At 38.3% G+C, this 17,179-nt stretch overlaps 1 protein-coding gene across 1 annotated transcript; it reads right to left on the bottom strand.

Annotated features, from left to right (window-relative positions):
* Positions 1-14,873: 14,873 nt before the first annotated feature.
* Positions 14,874-15,893, bottom strand: LOC100030328 (olfactory receptor 49-like). The gene has a single exon (XM_001379829.4). It carries the CDS (start codon positions 15,890-15,892, stop codon positions 14,954-14,956), a length of 939 nt encoding a protein of 312 aa, XP_001379866.3. The 5' UTR covers position 15,893; the 3' UTR covers positions 14,874-14,953.
* Positions 15,894-17,179: the final 1,286 nt, after the last annotated feature.

Raw genomic sequence — 17,179 nt, 5'->3', positions numbered from 1 at the left:
AATTTACAGGGTCCAAGATTCTCATGAAACCAGAGTCGTCCTTTGGGTCAAAGAGTCTCAGGATGAAGATTCAAGGGGGAATGAAGATTAACACACACACTCTGTCCACCAGTGTGGGGTAATCACTCACTCAACCCCTCCTTGAAGATGGTCCAATTTCCTGGCAGCTCCAACCTTGTTTTCCTTGAGAGAGAGACACTTCCACACCTCTGTCTTCTTCCAGAGTCCACTCACTCTCTCTCCAACAACTGACTCTGTGTCCAGTCCCAGTCCTGGGAGTTCTGAGTGAAATGTTGGCCCTGCAACATCTCTTGCATTTAGCTTTGCAAAACCTCCTTACTACAGTGAATAGAGCACTGGGCCTGGAGTCAGGAAGTCCTGAGTTCAAATCCAGCCTCAGATACTTATCCAGTCATGTGACCCTGGGTAAGTCACTTGACATCTGTTTGCCTTAATCCCCTGGAGAAGGAAATGGCAAAACCAGTCTGGGATCTTTGCTAAGAAAACCTCATGGACAATGTAATAGTGGGATTTCTAGGGGAAAGGGGAAAAGGTTTAGGAAAGGGAACACACACAAATAAATAAATAATTTTATTAACAGAGGGAAGGGAATTGTAGGGAAGGATGGACCATCTGATTGTTTTCCCACCCAGATTCTTAACCCAATAGTTTCTACATTAATCTTAATCTACCTAAACTAAACTAATCTAAAAGTAAAACAAAGCATAAAGTCCAAATAGGGAGCCCAGATTTTGACACTCCCCAGAGTCCCTGATGGGTCAGACAGAAGAAATCAGTTGAAGGTCCTTAAAAGATCCAGGAAGTAGAGGAATCCTCACCCAAATCACTCTGTCCACCAGAATGAATGGGGAAGTCACACTTGATGATAATCCAAGATAGGCAGTTTAAAAGATGGTTATATCAGGGAGCCTCTTAGATTCACAGCTTCTGTGTTGAATCCAGCTTCAGAGACAGATGAAAGCTGTCCAACCCTTTAGAATCTTGACCCAGCCAGCTCTTACAGAACCTAGGTTTGAGGGCCGTCAATCAATCTTTACAATTTCTTTGCAACTTCAGCATAATGAAACGTCAAATACAACAAATTTGGATCTAGTCATTAAACCAATGTTTAAATCCATCCAACTATTCTACTGTCTAATCCATATCTAGAGAGGAAGAATAGAACAAAGGAAAGTATTCTGGATTTGGAGTCAGAAGACCTGGGTTTTAATTTCAGTTCTGCCACTTATTTGTCCTATGACATTGGACAAATCACTTAAGCTACTTAGACCTTAGCTTCATCATCCACAAAATGAGGAGGTGTGACTTAGATAGTCTCTAAAGTCCTTTCTAGTTCTACATGTATGACCATATAAGTTCTATTATTCTCATATTTTAAGTCACGGTTCTAAAATCTATAGACCCTTCTTACACATCTTTTCTTAACCAGTTATTTACTTCCTAAATATTTCTTTCTCCTCTGAGGTCCTCACCCATTCTTCACTCATAAAGTGATGAAAACATCACTTATATCCTAGGTTCTGGCTTAGAATTTCATTATTTTGAGAAATGCATTTTAGACTCCATCTTTTGGTATCATTTGTCCTCATATGAATCACCAAAAATATGAAATGGTTATGAGGTTTGACAGATTTCACAATGCTTCTTGCAATGTTTCAAATAGCTTCCTCAGGAGGATAACATGTTTCAGTGCTGAGTACGTTAAATCCATATATAGCTGTCCAGGGACCCCTGTTGTCACCAACTATAATTATTCTTCTCTTCTTTCCTGACCCTTAGTCAGTGACCTACCTCCTAATGGTACCTGTGGGTCCATGTATCATTCCTTGGAGCACAAGAAACTGCCCTTTTTTAAGTCCTCAATTATGAGTTCCTTTACCTCTTATTCCCTCCACTTCACAACTCTCTCTAATCTTTATCAGTCCCCTATAAGGAAAAGATGGTCCTTCTCTAGTTAACACTAATCCTTTTAATTATGTAGATCATATCCCCTCCAAAGTCTTCAGGAAGATACCTTAGTAATCATTCCCTCCTTATCATCAACTCTTTTCCTTCTATTAGTTTGTTATCTGATACCTATTATCAAGCTCAGGTTTTCCTTCATCCTTTAAGATAAAAAGTCTGTCCTATCACTTCAAACTATCATTCTATTTTTCTACTTTCTTTCATGGTCAGAAATCTAGAAAACTATCTCATCTTCCTGCCTCTAATTCCTTATCACCCATTTTTCAGCCTATAGGGTTGACTTCTGACCCCATCATTCAACTGAAACTGTTGACATAGCTTTTTTTTTTCTGGTTTTCTTCCTATGTGACCATTCCTTTTCAGTCTCCTTTACTGATTCATCATTTATTTTCTGCCCCTAAAACCTGGTTCCTCTTTTGTCCTCATTCCCCATATTCTTTTTGGTAGTTTCATGAGTTCCTCTAAACACAACTATCAAATATAAGCAAATGATTCCCAGAGCTATATATTCAACCCTGATATCTCTCCTCAATTTTAGTCTCACATCACAACAGTTTGTTGGATGCCTCTGCCTGGATGGCTAATAGAGATCTAAAATTCAAAATATCTAGTGTGGAATTTGTCCATTCCCCTACTTAAGCCCACCCCTCCTACAAACTTCTCATTTTTCTCAAGACACCACAGTCTTGCAAACAGGTTCATAATTTCAGTTTCATTTGTGACTGTTTCCCTCTTCCTCTTTCCCCAAAATCAATTAGTTGGCAAATCTTGTTGTCTACCTCTGAAAATCTTTTCTTTTTTCAATTAACCAAAATTTACTTTCTCTTCTTTTCCTTTTTCCCCTCCATTGGAAAAAATAAAAATTAAAAACAAAACTTCAACTGTGGTTGTAAACTTTATTTAAAAAAAAGCTTAACTATGAACATAACAAACATGCATAATCAAGCAAAATAAATTCCTTCATTTTCTATGTCCAAAATTATAGATGCCATTTTGCATTCCAAATCTACCAGCTCTCTGTCAGGGGGTGGGCAGCATGCTTCATTACTAGTCTTCTGGAATCATAGTAGGTCATTATATTGATCAGAGTTCTTAAGTCTTTCAAAATTGTTTGTCTTTATAATGTTTTTGTAATTATATATACATTGTTTTCCTGGATCTGATCACTTCATTCTGATCACTTCATTCTGCATCATTTCATCTAAACCTCTGTCCATTATACTTTCTTATAGCACAATAGTATTCCATTACATTCATATACCATGACTTGTCCAGGTATTTCCCAAATGATGGCCACTCTTATTTTTCTATTCTTTACCATTGCAAAAAGAGCTTTCATAAATATTTTTGTATATGTATGTTCTTTTCCTCTCTATTTGATCTCTTTGGGAGATAAACCTAGTAGTGGTACTGCTGAGCCAAAGGATCTAATAACTTTTGGGGCAGAGTTCCAAATTGTTTTCCAGAATAGACAGATCAATTCATAGCTCCACCAACAGTACATTAATATATCTGTTCCAACTCTTCCAACAAGTAACAACTCTTCCAACATTGCCATTTTCATTTCCTTCTAACTTAGCTTCTGACTCTGGACTTTCCTTGCACCCATCCAATCCAGATTAGTCATCTTGATTATAGCTCAGATCACCTCTCCCTTACCAAAAGACCCTCAATTGTTCCACATCACCTACAACAGAAGTGTCAAACACGTGACCTACAATACTCCTGAGTGGCCAGAATAAAATGTGATTGGGATATATTCAACAAAATAAAGAAAAATATAATAAAATATAAATAATGTTGATAAGTGGTTTTCTAAATCAACATGTGCCCATAGGCATCCTTATATATGATTTAATGGTCCCTATTTGTATTTCAGTTTGGTGCCACTGATCTTCCGAATAAAGTAAAAATTCCTTACCTTAATTTTTAAGACCTTCCATAATTTGGTTTAAGGTGATATTCTCAGGTTTATCTCTGAATATCTACTATCACTTCCATTTTACCTACCCAACTTTTCAGCCAAAGTGAACTACTTATCTTTCTCTGAGCATGCCCTGTTTTTTTTATTCCTAAGTTTTTGCTCATATCACATCCTGTATGCTTCTTTCCATCTCTGGATATCAAGCCCATGTTTGTCAGCTCAAATTTCACCTCTTCAAGGAAGCTTCTGAAGATAATCCTCTCAATCAGAATCATATCTCCTCTCAAATCTCAGAGCATTAGAAATTTTATATTCTTTAGTTAATACTGATCCATATTATAACCATATGTATATATAATTTGTATATGTAAATGTAATATACTGGCCTACAGGCTGTTAGACCATGAATTATGTACAGATAGATAATCCTTTAACTGTTTTCAGTCCATGAGATCATGTGGAAACTTTTGCTTGAACCTATTTCTGGCTATGCATTATGAATTAAAGTTTATTTAGTTCTCCTACTTGTACTGAGAATGTGCTATATAAAACTCTTCATAATTTTTGGCCTAATGATTTAATTATATAATGATATTATAACCTGCTGATTTTGTTGATAAAAATATGTTTCTGAAAAAATACCTTAGCACATTATTTGTAATAGCAAAACAATTATTCAAAGAATAGCTGAATAAATTATGGAATATAAATGTAATGAAACCTTATCTGCATGACCTCAAGTAGCTAACTTAACTATGACTTAGTTTCTTTATCTGTAAAATAAACTGAGAGCTCTTCTAACTCTAGGTCTAAATAATTTCCACAACCATAGAAAATTATAAAGATAAAGAATATAAAGGGATAGGATTTATTGTTGTGATATAGGATGACAAAAGAAAAAGTTATACATGTTAAAACCTTCTGAATAATAAAAGTAGCAATATGAAAAATTTATAGAAAATGAAGAGGAAAAAAGGACCTACAAAGAAATAAACAATTCTGTTATTCCTTTCTTAAAGTTAACTTTAAAAATTAATTTAAAAATTCTGTTTAGTGGCAAAAGAGGTAACTATTATATGTAAAATAACTTCTTTGTTTATTCACTCAATAAATATTTATTAATGCCCATTATTTAGTGCCAGTCACTGTGCTAAGATCAGAGGATACAAATATGAAAAAAAGACAGCCCTTGCTATCAAGGAACTTTCGATATAATGGCTGATGATAAGATATATCAGAAAGATAATAAGGAAGAGGGACCTAGTGAGGAGTTCAGAGAAGTCTCAAGAGTACTGCAGCCAGATGAGAAATGAGATGTTTTGAGCTGAACTCCTTCCTTAAATGAAATTTTTGGAGTTTGTGGCTCCACCCTTCAATTAGTGGGACAGAGGGTAGTGATGAGGCACAGTACCAAAGTTAATGGGATCTTGCAGGATGATAAGGTTTTTCCCAATGATGAGTTTCTTGAGGTAGGATAAAGAAAGAAGCCAGAGAAGTGCCAAAGGAGTACTGTCAGGGGAGAAATTAAGAGATTGTATGTTTGTTGGAGATAAAGATGATTTACCACATTAATCTCTAGAGTTCTCCTTTTTTCTTCAGGGCTCTAGATAACCTGAGAAGAGACTAGTTTAATAGCTAATGGCAGTCTCTCCCACTGGGAGAGAGGAACAGGAAATCAACCTGGCCTGTTGGGGGAGGGCGGGGAACGTCACAATTTGGAGTCAGAGTAGGTTCAAGTCTCACCTCTAATACCTGCTGTATCATCTTAGGCAAGAATTTCCTCTAAATTTGTATCTTCATTTGTGAGATAAGAATAATTATCTCTGTCCTTCCTATTTCACAGGGTTTTGTAAAGCTTGAAGACACAACTGGTCTGAAAGTAGTTTATAAACACTGATGTAAAAGCATATATGTGTGGTGGCTATAAGTCCATTGTTATTTTGAGGCCATTATTCAAAGACTGAACATCCATTCTGAGATACAGGAGAGGGGCAGAGGGTTATGAGAGAAATACCCAACATACACAGATCCCAAATTACAAAGAGAGTTTCCATGACTTCCAGATACCTTAAAAGTTTAGTTTCCTTAAAAGTTCAACTCAGATGTTTGTTACCTCCCTCATGAAGCCTTTCCTGAACCTCCTCCCTCCAGCTGTTAGTGCCTTCCCCCAATTGCCAAGTGACCCCCTTCATATTTTGTGCGTATACAATAATCTGTATGTCCTTAGGTTGTGAATGCTGTGTTCCTCATAGACCAGAAGCCACTTGAGAACCAGCACTGCTTTCCATTTGTGTTTGTGGCACTGCTAGCATCTAGCATATCACCCAACACTCAGTAGATTCTCTATTAATGTTTGTTAATTGATTGATTGAACATGCACCTCATCCTGTATAACTTTTCATAATCTCCCCACTCCCAGTTTGTTTCCTAAATTTGGATTTTTCTATTGGACATATTCCTAAAGCAGGACACACTTGTTCTTGTTCCCAGTCATCATTCACAGACTCATGAAATATTACAGCTAAATTATGTTGTGGAGGAGTTAAATTGTGGAGAAGGAAGATGAACCTGAGCACTGTGAATGGGGGTGGGGGGGAACATCTCTTTAGAGAAAGAAACCTTTAAGGTCAAAGAAATAGAGCTTTGGGGCAATATCAACAGAGACCTTCAGATTACATTCTATTTCCTTCCTTAAAGATGTTTACAAGAAGAGCAAGACTGATTCTATCTTCAAGGAGTTCTCCTCTGTCTTAGAGATTACTGACCACATTTTAGAGATTGCTTCCAACAGAGAAATTCATTTTTCCCCTGGTACAAACCTGATTTTTCCCAACTCCAATGACTGTGAGTCTTTCACAATCTTCCCTTACCCCTTTCCTACATGCTGAGGAATGCTGTTGATTGGCTTTAAACCTAGCTTTCCTTTTCCATCATATAAGGACCCTAAGTTCATCCATCCATGTGGAACTCTCTTTACATTTTCCCCTTATTGCTAATAAATTCTTTCCTCTTTAGAAAATGTTTTATTTATCTGATATCATTTGATCCTGTTTTCGAGGGGTTGTTTATTTATACTAGAGGGGTTAAGACTTTCAGTATAGAGAGGGGGAAAGAGGAGAACCCCCCTTCTCAAAGTGGGGTTCAGGGGAGACAGCTGATGTTTAGGGTTGGCATAGAGAGAGAAGAGGGGGTTTGAAGATTTTCCTTCTTTGGCCTTCCCTCCTTAGCTAAGGCTGCTCTCCCAGATTCTCTCTTATCCCTCTTGTTCCTCCTCCACTACTCAAGACCAAAGGGTCTCCCCTTGATCTGTTCACTCACACACAACTTGGGGAAAAGTTAACTATTTTAATGTCAATTCAATCAAGGTAATACAAAGAATAACTAGCAGGGAAAGAATGGGAGAGGAAAGTGGAGAAAAGGGGGTCCCTGTCTCTATCTAAATCCTTTCCCCTCCCTCAAGTTTGGGAAGAACTCAAGTCTTGCCAACCTGAGCCCCCTGAGAGAAAGTCAGGTTGATTCATGCTGAGTTTGGCCCCTCGGCCACAGTTCAGACTCAGGGCAACAGGAGCTGAAGTAAAGTTGGACAGAGATTTAAAATGTCTTTCTCAGGTTTCTTCTTCAATAGTCTTTTCAATTGGGAAATGTTGGGGGGAAAGATTTCCAGTCACAGACAGGGAAAAGTGAGTAACCCTCAGGAGAAAGTCTTTTTCAACCTTTTCTCTTTGGCTTCTCCCAATTGAGAGACAACTGAGAGCTCTCTCAGACAGAATCTTCTGCTCCTCCAGATTCCAAATTCCTGGGGCACCTCCCCCATCGAGGTGATCAGTTCCACACACTCTTCAACCTGGCACTTTTCTTATGTGCCAGCCTCTGTCACAATCCCCAGACCTGTTTGATGATTGAGATCCTTTTCAGACCTATTGGGGCCTGAAGTTGGAACTCACAAGACAGAGTCCTTAGAGTTTGCCTTATTCAGCAGATGGCCAAAAATGTACCCTTAATTTTTCAAAAATTTATTTTAATAAAATTTCTTTTTATTTTCTTCAGTAAAGTTTTATTTTTCCCAATGAACATAAAAACAATTTTTGGCATTTGCTTTTGAAGATTTAAAGTTCCAAATTTTCTCCTTCCATTTCTTTCTCCTTCTCAGAGATGATATGCAATTGATATTGGTTATACATGTTGTGCTCCTCACTTGTGAATGCATTTATTCATGTTAAAATAGAAGACATTCTCTGTGTGATAATCACGGAATGTTAATGTACCATAATAAATGATGAACTGTGTGGTTTTCAAGAAATCTGGGAAGGCTTGTACACATTTAAAAATATTCTGCAGAAAGATATTGTAATAAGGTTGTATTCTTGAACATTTAGTGCTTCTTTTTTTTTTTAACCCTTACTTTCCATCTTAGAATCAATACTGTGTATTGCAGAAGAATAGTAAGTGCTAGGCAATGGGGGTTAAGTGACTTGCTCAGAGTCACTCAGCTAGGAAGTTCTTGAGGATAGATTTGAACCCAGGATCTCCTGGCATTGGGCCTGGCTCTCAATATGCTGAGCTCCCTAGTTGCCTGCACACATTATTCCTAAAACAAGATTGTTTTGGGGCAGCTAGGTAGTACAGCAGAAAGGTGCTAGGCCTGGAGTTGGGAGGATCTGGTTTCAAATTTGGCCTCAGACATTTCCTAGGTGTGTGACCCTGGGTAAGTCATATAATTTCATTTGCCTAGCCTTTACCACTCTTCTGCCTTAGAATCAATATAGATTCTAAAAAAGAAGATAATGGCAAAAAAAAGATTGTTTTATTTATTGATTTGATCTGGACTATGATTTCATTGGCATGTGGGAACTTTTGGTGAAGAAATTTCTTCAACCAATGTAGATAAGTCAATTTAAATCTCAGTTTTAGAGATTTACTGGAGGCATTGAGAAACTGAGTTACTTGTCCAAGGTCATATAGTCAGTATGTATAAGAAGCTGGACTTGAAGACAGATTTTCCTGACCCGGAGAATGACTTTATTTCCAAGATTATTAAAAAAAATTTTAGTCAGTGAGAGTCTGTCTTCTCTTTCTTTCATTTCTTCCCCCTCCTGCTCCTTTTGAGAAACAATGAAAAAAAAAACGACTCCTTCTACAGATTATATATTGTGAAGACAAAAAAAAAATTCATTCATTTCAAGGTAAAAAAAAAGTCACATTCCATACCCTAAATCCATCACCTTTCAGGAGGTGAGAGGCAGAGGGAGGTGGATAAAGTGTTACTTCATCAATCCTCTGGAATTCTCATTGGTTTTTTCATTAATCAAAATTGTTTGTCATTACAACATTTTTTGTGATGGCACAGTACTGCATATCAAGCCCATTGATTGGAGAATGAATAAAAATATGTCATAGGAATGTAATGAAATAAACAATTATGGAGTGGGAAATAATAAATATGATGGGAAAACCAAGCAGAATGAACTCTCACTGTAGTGCTGTGATTCTCTTTTGGGTTGATCATTTTGGGTTTCTGTGGGAACAATGGAAAAAACTTCTGTAATATGGAACTGAATGGATGAAATATACATTTTCTGTGTAGAAAACTGTGGCAAGAAAGGAAATGTATGTGAAGAAAATATAATGGAAATAAAAAATCCAGGTTATTCCAGGGCTAAGAACTCATTTTTAAGTGACAGCTTAAGAATATGGCTATGGCATGGGATCAACTAGAGGAATCAGATTAAAAACAGAGGCTATATATCTTTTCCACTGATTTTTAGGAAACATTCTCAAAGCTCTTTATACAGTAACTATCACCAGCCCCATCTCACAATCAGAAAATTTCCAGATACTGGAATAATCATGTTGTAGTGGAATGAACAGTGGCCCTGGTTTTAGGAGATCTGTTTGAGTGTTATCTCCACTTCTAAGGAACTGTTTGACCTTGAGCAAATTTCTTCACCTTTCTAACCTCAGGTTTTTGTAAAATAAAGGGACTAAACAGGATCCTGAGTCCAATTTCCATCTCTGAAGTTCTATGATTCTAATAAAATTATGAGAAAAAATTTAAACAATTTCACATCTTCCTTTAATCCTGAGTATTATACTCATGTCCCCCTCACTGCTTAGAGGAGAGACAAACTTTCTTCTTTTGTTTAAAGAGCTTATGAATAAAATGAAGAGAAAGTAGTTATCTGAAAACGAATTGCTTCAGTGAGTTATGTACTTCCTCTTCATTTTCTGAATGACTTTATAATTAGTGTTTTCTTTTCTATTATGTGGGACATGTATGAAATGGATACTGCTGCTTAATGATTCGTGATGTTCAATTCTCACCAGTAGTTCAAAGGACCAGTACATAAGGGCGTGCTTTGTTCAAGTGGTTCATTCTGCACCATAACTGTTGATTCCTTCATCTCAGACCCTGTGATCCAGTAGAATGAAAAATGAGACTTTTGTCAGCAATCAAGAATATAAAATATTTTTGCACTTAGAGCACATTGCTAATTGATCCTCAGTGTGCAGTGTGAGCAAGAGAACATCTTCCAAACATCTCATGGAAATGATTGTGGAGGCCAAAACTATTGGTTTAGATGAGGTATTAGAATGAGTGGTTATGGGCAAGGTCCATGAAAAAAAATTAGTATTTTTTTTGTTTGTTTTAGAAATAGGAAGTACAGGAAAGTGAGAAAGGTTCACGGGAGAATAAAGATGTCTTTATTGGATATTTGTCTTGGGCTGTATGTAATGAAAGACCAGGGATGGTCTGTGAGTAGATAATGGGAGAACCATTTGGGATTTATGTTTGAATTTTGACTGGGAGGTGAACTTGTATGTAATTAAAAAGAATTTTGTATCTTCGTTGATTAGTGATCAGATTGCCACTGGGGCTGGGGTTGGGTGGAATTAAGAGCTAACCAGGAAATAGGACTAGATAGAGCTGCTTAAAGTTTCATTTTCATATTAATCTGTGCCAACCTAAAAAAGAAAGTAATGAGTCAGTATTCGTAATTACTTTCCTGTATATTGTTTGAAGACAGGGATTTCTACACACACACTGAAGCAAAGTAGGCCAATCTTTCTTATAGTGGTTTTCAGCTTGTCCTCCTAACACTAGTGTCTCTATCTAGTTCTAGTGTAAATTATATCTAGGGTAATATTAATTTATTTATATTCTTTTTGGTAAGAGAGAGGCCAGTCTTGCCAGTGGGATATTGGAAACCTCTCTCCTTCCCCTCCTAGGATAGAGAAGTGAAAACCTTTGTTCTAGCTGTTTTTTACATTCTCTAGTAGAGTCAATAATCTTGATGAAACAGCAAATACTTATATCATTCTAACTGTAATAGGTGGACACAACATCCAGGAATTCCTGGCCCATAGAACACCTGGCCAGAGGCAATGTTGCTCTCTTTGTGCTCTGAGATCTCCAATTCCAAGGCTTCCTCCTATTGCTGGAGACTGCTATACTGAGGTTTCTGATGCTAGAACTTTCAGGATCTTTCTATGCACACTCTGTCCTGTTGATACAATGGAAAGCAGACCACAGAATGGCTCTGAAGTTATGGGATATGATAGAATCATTTTTGACAGAGGTAGGGTGCTGTAGAGTATCAGGATTCTTATTCAGGAAAGTTAGCTCCAGGACCCAATCAATGGTATCTGACTAGTTACTGCCAATAAATCAGCCAGCACATGATAGATTCATAAAGAAACTGCAGTTTGTTCATGTAAGAGTGTGACATATAGGGCAACTTGGTAGCACAATGGATAGAGTGTCAGGCCTTGAGATGAGAGGTCCTGTGTTCAAATGTGACTTTAGACACTTCCTAGTTGTTTGACCCTGGGCAAGTCATTTGACACCAAATGCTTTAATCCCAATTGCCTAGTCCTTGCTGTTCTTAGAACTAAGAATTGATTCTAAGGCAGAAAGCAAAGGTTACAGGAAAAAAAGAGTGTGACACGCCATTGATAAGAGAAAGATGTGTGTTTGATAATGCTACAGCTGACAAATCCCTATCAATCTCTGCATGTATCTGTGTATCGGTATAGTATCCCCTCTAAAGCTGCAAAAAAGAGTAACATATAAAGTAGTTTGGTCAGAACAAGTAGACCAATGGCAGCAAAAGGAACTCATACAGTACTTACTTGTTACAAAAGAATGTGTCCTTGTGAGCTTCTCAGTTTCTACTAGACCAAAGGAAACTACTTTCTTTAACAGCCAGTCAATAATAATTTGTTAAGCAACTGCAATGTGCTTTGTCAGATAGAATAAAGAGAAATGGATAAATTCCTTGAACTCTCAAAGTTCTCTTTATTCCTCTTTTGTAGTCATAAAACAATTAGGAAGAATGGAAATATGAAGAGGCAGTTTGCTTTAATGAATACCTGCAGGAGTTACTGATATATCATATAACATAACAAACAGACAAACAAATAACCCAAACAAAAACTGGCAAATAAATATGCAGCAAAATGGAATTAGTTATGTGAACCTCCAACAAACCTCATTCAAGTCTAAAACAATCCTTTCAATACCTTTATTCATTCAGTTGCAGCAATCTCCTACTTTCCCCTATTTGCTATCTCCCATATTTGCTCCTTTCTCTCAGATCACACCTTTATTTTTCTTCAGGATCCAGTAATGGCTTGCCTGGACACTGCATGCTTGTCCTCCCTATCAACAAAGGATCTATTCTGAAATCATAATGAGTTGTTTTCCTAATCTTCCCTTTAACTATACCATCCCCCTGTTTAGGATTTTATATCTTCCTATTTGTGTGATGGATCAGGTTTGAGAAACTAGTGGTGTGCTTCACAAGCCTTTAGTAAATGTACTCTGATGACTTCACTTCCCATAATCTTTTTCCTTAACTTCTCTCTCCTTCCTAATGTCCTTATTACTCTGGAGGGCAACCATCATCCTCCCAGTTCCTCAGGCTAGTAACATAGGTACCATTCTCAACCCCTTGCTTTCTCTCTACTTAGATATCTAATCATTTGTCAAGACCTGTCATTTCTATCTTCATAATCTTTCTTGTATATCCTTCCCTTTCCTCTGCCCCTGCCACACCCTATCATGGGCCCTCATTACCTCATTAGTTGTTCAATTGTTTTTAGTCATGTTCAACTTTTTGTGACCCCATTTGGGGCTTTCTCAGCAAAGTTACTGAAGTGGTTTGCAATTTCCTTCTTTCATCTTTCAGATGAGGAAACTGAAACAGAGCTAAGTGACTTGCTTAAGGTCACACAGCAAGTGTCTGAGGCCATTTTTGAATTTAGGAATATGAATCTTTCTGACTCCAGGACTAGTGCCCTATCTACTGTGCCACCTAGCTGCCCCCATCACGTCATACCTAGATTATTGCAGTAGTCAGCTGTTTAGTCTCCTTGTCCTCAAATCTCTCGTCTATCTTCCATTGAGCTACCAAAGTGTTTTTCCTAAAGTGCAGGTTCATCCAAGTCATCCATCCTACTCAGTAAATCCCAGTGGCTCCCAATTATATCCAGGATAAAACACACAATTATATGTTTGGCATTCAAAGCCTTTCCTTACCTGGCCTCCTTCTACCTTTCTGGTCTTGTCACACCTTACTCCCAGTAATATACTCCTTGACTCAGTGACTAGCTTTCTTGTTTTACATGGAAGAAGATCCTACCATCTTGAGGCTCCTGGCATTTTCTTTGTCCAGGGCTGCTCCCATTCCTGGAATGCTCTCTCTCCTCACATTTACCTTCTGCCTTTTCTGGCTTCCTAAAATCACATATTCTATAGGAAGCCTTTCCCAATCTTTTTTAGTTCTATGGCCTTCCCTCTTGTTTTCTTGATTATTTCCTATTAATCCTGTATATAGCCTCTTTGCACATCTTTGTTTACTTGCTGTCTCTCCATTAGATTGTGAACTTATTGAAGGCAGGAACTGTCAATTTTGCTTCCCCGCCTTTATTATTTAGTACAATGCCTAGTATATAGTATGTGTTAATAAATGTTTTTTTGACTTATTGATTTTTTTTTAAACCCTTACCTTCTGTCTTAGAATAAATACTGGGTATTGGTTCTAAGGCAGAAGAGTGGTAAGGGCCAGGCAGGGTCACACAGCTGGGAAGTGTCTGAGGTCATATTTGAACCCAGGACTTCCAGTCTCTGGGTTTGGTTCTCAATCCACTGAGCTGCCCCTTTACTGATTGATTTCTATAGAAATGTAGTCATCTACTTCATCTGAACTTTTTTGGTGACTGAGCCTTGTCTTCTATGTTAACAACATGGTGTCATGATTGTCTTTCTGTGTAGGTCACCATGTATTTTTCATTGAAATGACTCTGGAAAAGGTTCTGTTCCCAGTGAGATCTTCCCCAGGTGCAAATGAGGTTGTGATTTAGCTTGTTTTCAAAATACCTGAACTTGTATATCTCCACCTATTGGCTTTGATTTATGTAGAATTATTATTTAATCTGGGTTTTAAAATGTTTCTTTGCTTTTTTTGTGACTTTGGCATTTTAATCTATATTAAATTTGAATTTTTTTAAATAATATTCTCCCAGAGGGCAAGTGCTGTATGTTTTTGAATAGCTTTATGTAACATTTTTCAGACTGGTACAAAAAATGTGCTTTGGGTGATGATCATTTTTATCATTTTAAGCAGATGTTATCCCAGCAGGAATAAGTAGCTAGGTTTGTTGTAAATGAATGATGAACTATGAGGGATAGAAACTATCACTTGCAAGCAGGCATGTGTTAGGAACTAGAAACTGGGAAAGACCTGGCAGCAGAGTGGAGTTGACCTACCTGTGTCCTCTGGCTCCTTAAATAGAAGAACTGGACATTTCACCAGGTTCCTACAATGTGAGCAAGGCAATAAAGGACTGTGGTTTTAATTCCATTGGGAAGACTGGAGGCAATGTATTGAGGAGAGAGAAGAGACTTCTTTGGTAACATTCCAGGGAGGAGAGGAAGAGGAAAAATTCTAGGCAAATAGTGGGGAGACCTAAGAATAATCTTTGCAAGGAACTTCAAGAGCATTTGCTTTCAGTGGGGAACTTTTTGTGCTCTGAAGCTCCAGTTCAGGCCTGTGAGATCCATTTGCCCACCTTTTCCTTAATCACCAGTTTCACCTGTTTGTTCCTTAGGGTGTAGATGAAAGGGTTGAGCATTGGGGTTACCACAGTGTTAAGAATGGCCACCACCTTGTTTAGTTCCTCTCCCTCATTGCCCTTACCTGTCCTGACATACATAAAGATGCAGCTTCCATAGAAGAGAGATACTACAATGATGTGGGAGGAGCAAGTAGAAAAGGCTTTCTGCCTCTCCTTGGCTGAGGGGATGCGCAGGATTGTGTAGAGGATGTGACCATAACAGGAGGCAGTCACGGATAAGGTGCCCAAAAGACTGACATTGGCCCCAATGAAGCCTATCAATTCTAATATGCTTGTGTCTGCACATATAAGCTCTAGCAATGGGAAATTGTCACAGAAAAAATGATTGATGATATTGGGGCCACAGAAAGGCTGCTGAAGTGTGATGTAACTTGGGACAATGATAAGAAGAAAAGATCCCAACCATGAAGACAGCACCAGCTGCACACAGACCCTTTTGCTCATGATGGTGGCATAACGCAAAGGATTACAGATTGCCACATACCGATCAAAGGACATCACGGCCAGGAGGAGGAATTCTGTAGTTCCTAGGAAGAAGTAAAGAAAACCCTGCAGGAAACATCCTACCAAGGAGATGGTCTTATTGCCTGTTAGGATGTTGTTCAGCATCTTGGGAAAGATGACAGAAGTGAACCAGATCTCCAGAACAGCAAAGTTTCTGAGGAAGTAGTACATGGGGGTGTAAAGACGATGATCCATCAGGGTGACAACTATGATGAGGAGGTTCCCTAGCAGTGTGATAAGGTAGGTCAGGAGGAGCCCCACGAAGATAAGCATCTGGAATTCACAGGCATCTGTGAGTCCCTGAAGAACAAACTCAGTGACAGTGGTGCTGTTGTTCCCCATGTTCCCTGTTGGGGAAAAAGAGATGAAAGTATTAGTACAAGAAGCCATGATGCTGTAGGATCACAACTGATCTAGAAGTGAAGGGAATAGGAGATGAAGGAAGCCTTTTCAGCCGAAAGAGTTCTTCATTTTTCTGAACAGTTGTGTCTTCAATCTCCCCGTCTACTATCTCTTCACTCCTCAGCCAGTGAATGGCCTACATAGAGTTTGCCTTGGATTGGGAATTAAGGGTGGCTAACAGTGTGAAGCTGAATAGTAATTATGGATAGTTGACTGAAGAATATATAGACCAAACTCTTATTTCCTCTAGTTTCCCAGCTACACTAGGTCCATTCTTTCTTCACTTCTCCTGTTCCTTATAGGTAAACCTGTTCTTAATACTTCTGTTTGTTTCTTTTATCCTGGATAATGGATCATATTTTTTTTTTAATATTCTTTGGCATCCCGGACTTCATCTCATTATTTCACTTAAACCTTTTTTCCCTCCTACAATCCCCATGTCCTTCAGATCACTCAAAGAGGAGGCATTGGGGATGTGGCAAAGTAGGGACATTAATTCATTGCTGGTGGAGTTGTGAACTGATCCAACCATTCTGGAGGGCAATTTGGAACTATGCCCAAAGGGCGACAAAAGAATATCTACCCTTTGACCCAGCCATAGCACTGCTGGGTCTGTACCCCAAAGAGATAATGGACAAAAAGACTTGTACAAAAATATTCATAGCTGCGCTCTTTGTGGTGGCCAAAAACTGGAAAACGAGGGGATGCCCATCAATTGGGGAATGGCTGAACAAACTGTGGTATATGTTGGTGATGGAATACTATTGTGCTAAAAGGAATAGTAAAGTGGAGGAGTTCCATGGAGACTGGAACAACCTCCAGGAAGTGATGCAGAGCAAGAGGAGCAGAACCAGGAGAACATTGTACACAGAGACTGATACACTGTGGTATAATCGAACGTAATGGACTTCTCCATAAATGGTGGTGTAATGTCCCTGAACAACTTGCAGGGATCCAGGAAAAAAAAACACCATTCATAAGCAAAGGATAAACTATGGGAGTGGAAACACCGAGAAAAAGCAACTGCCTGAATACAGAGGTTGAGGGGACATGACAGAGGAGAGACTCTAAATGAACACTCTAATGCAAATACTATCAACAAAGCAATGGGCTCAAATCAAGAAAACATCTAATGCCCAGTGGACTTACGCGTCGGCTATGGGGGGTGGGAGGTTGGGGGGGAGGAAAAGAAAATGACCTATGTCTTTAACGAATAATGCTTGGAAA

Source organism: Monodelphis domestica, chromosome 1, assembly GCF_027887165.1.
Source record: "Monodelphis domestica isolate mMonDom1 chromosome 1, mMonDom1.pri, whole genome shotgun sequence".
Taxonomy (NCBI): Eukaryota; Metazoa; Chordata; class Mammalia; order Didelphimorphia; family Didelphidae; genus Monodelphis; species Monodelphis domestica.
The sequence above is the reverse complement of the archived record's forward strand: the minus strand, read 5'-3'. Positions and strand labels throughout refer to the sequence as shown.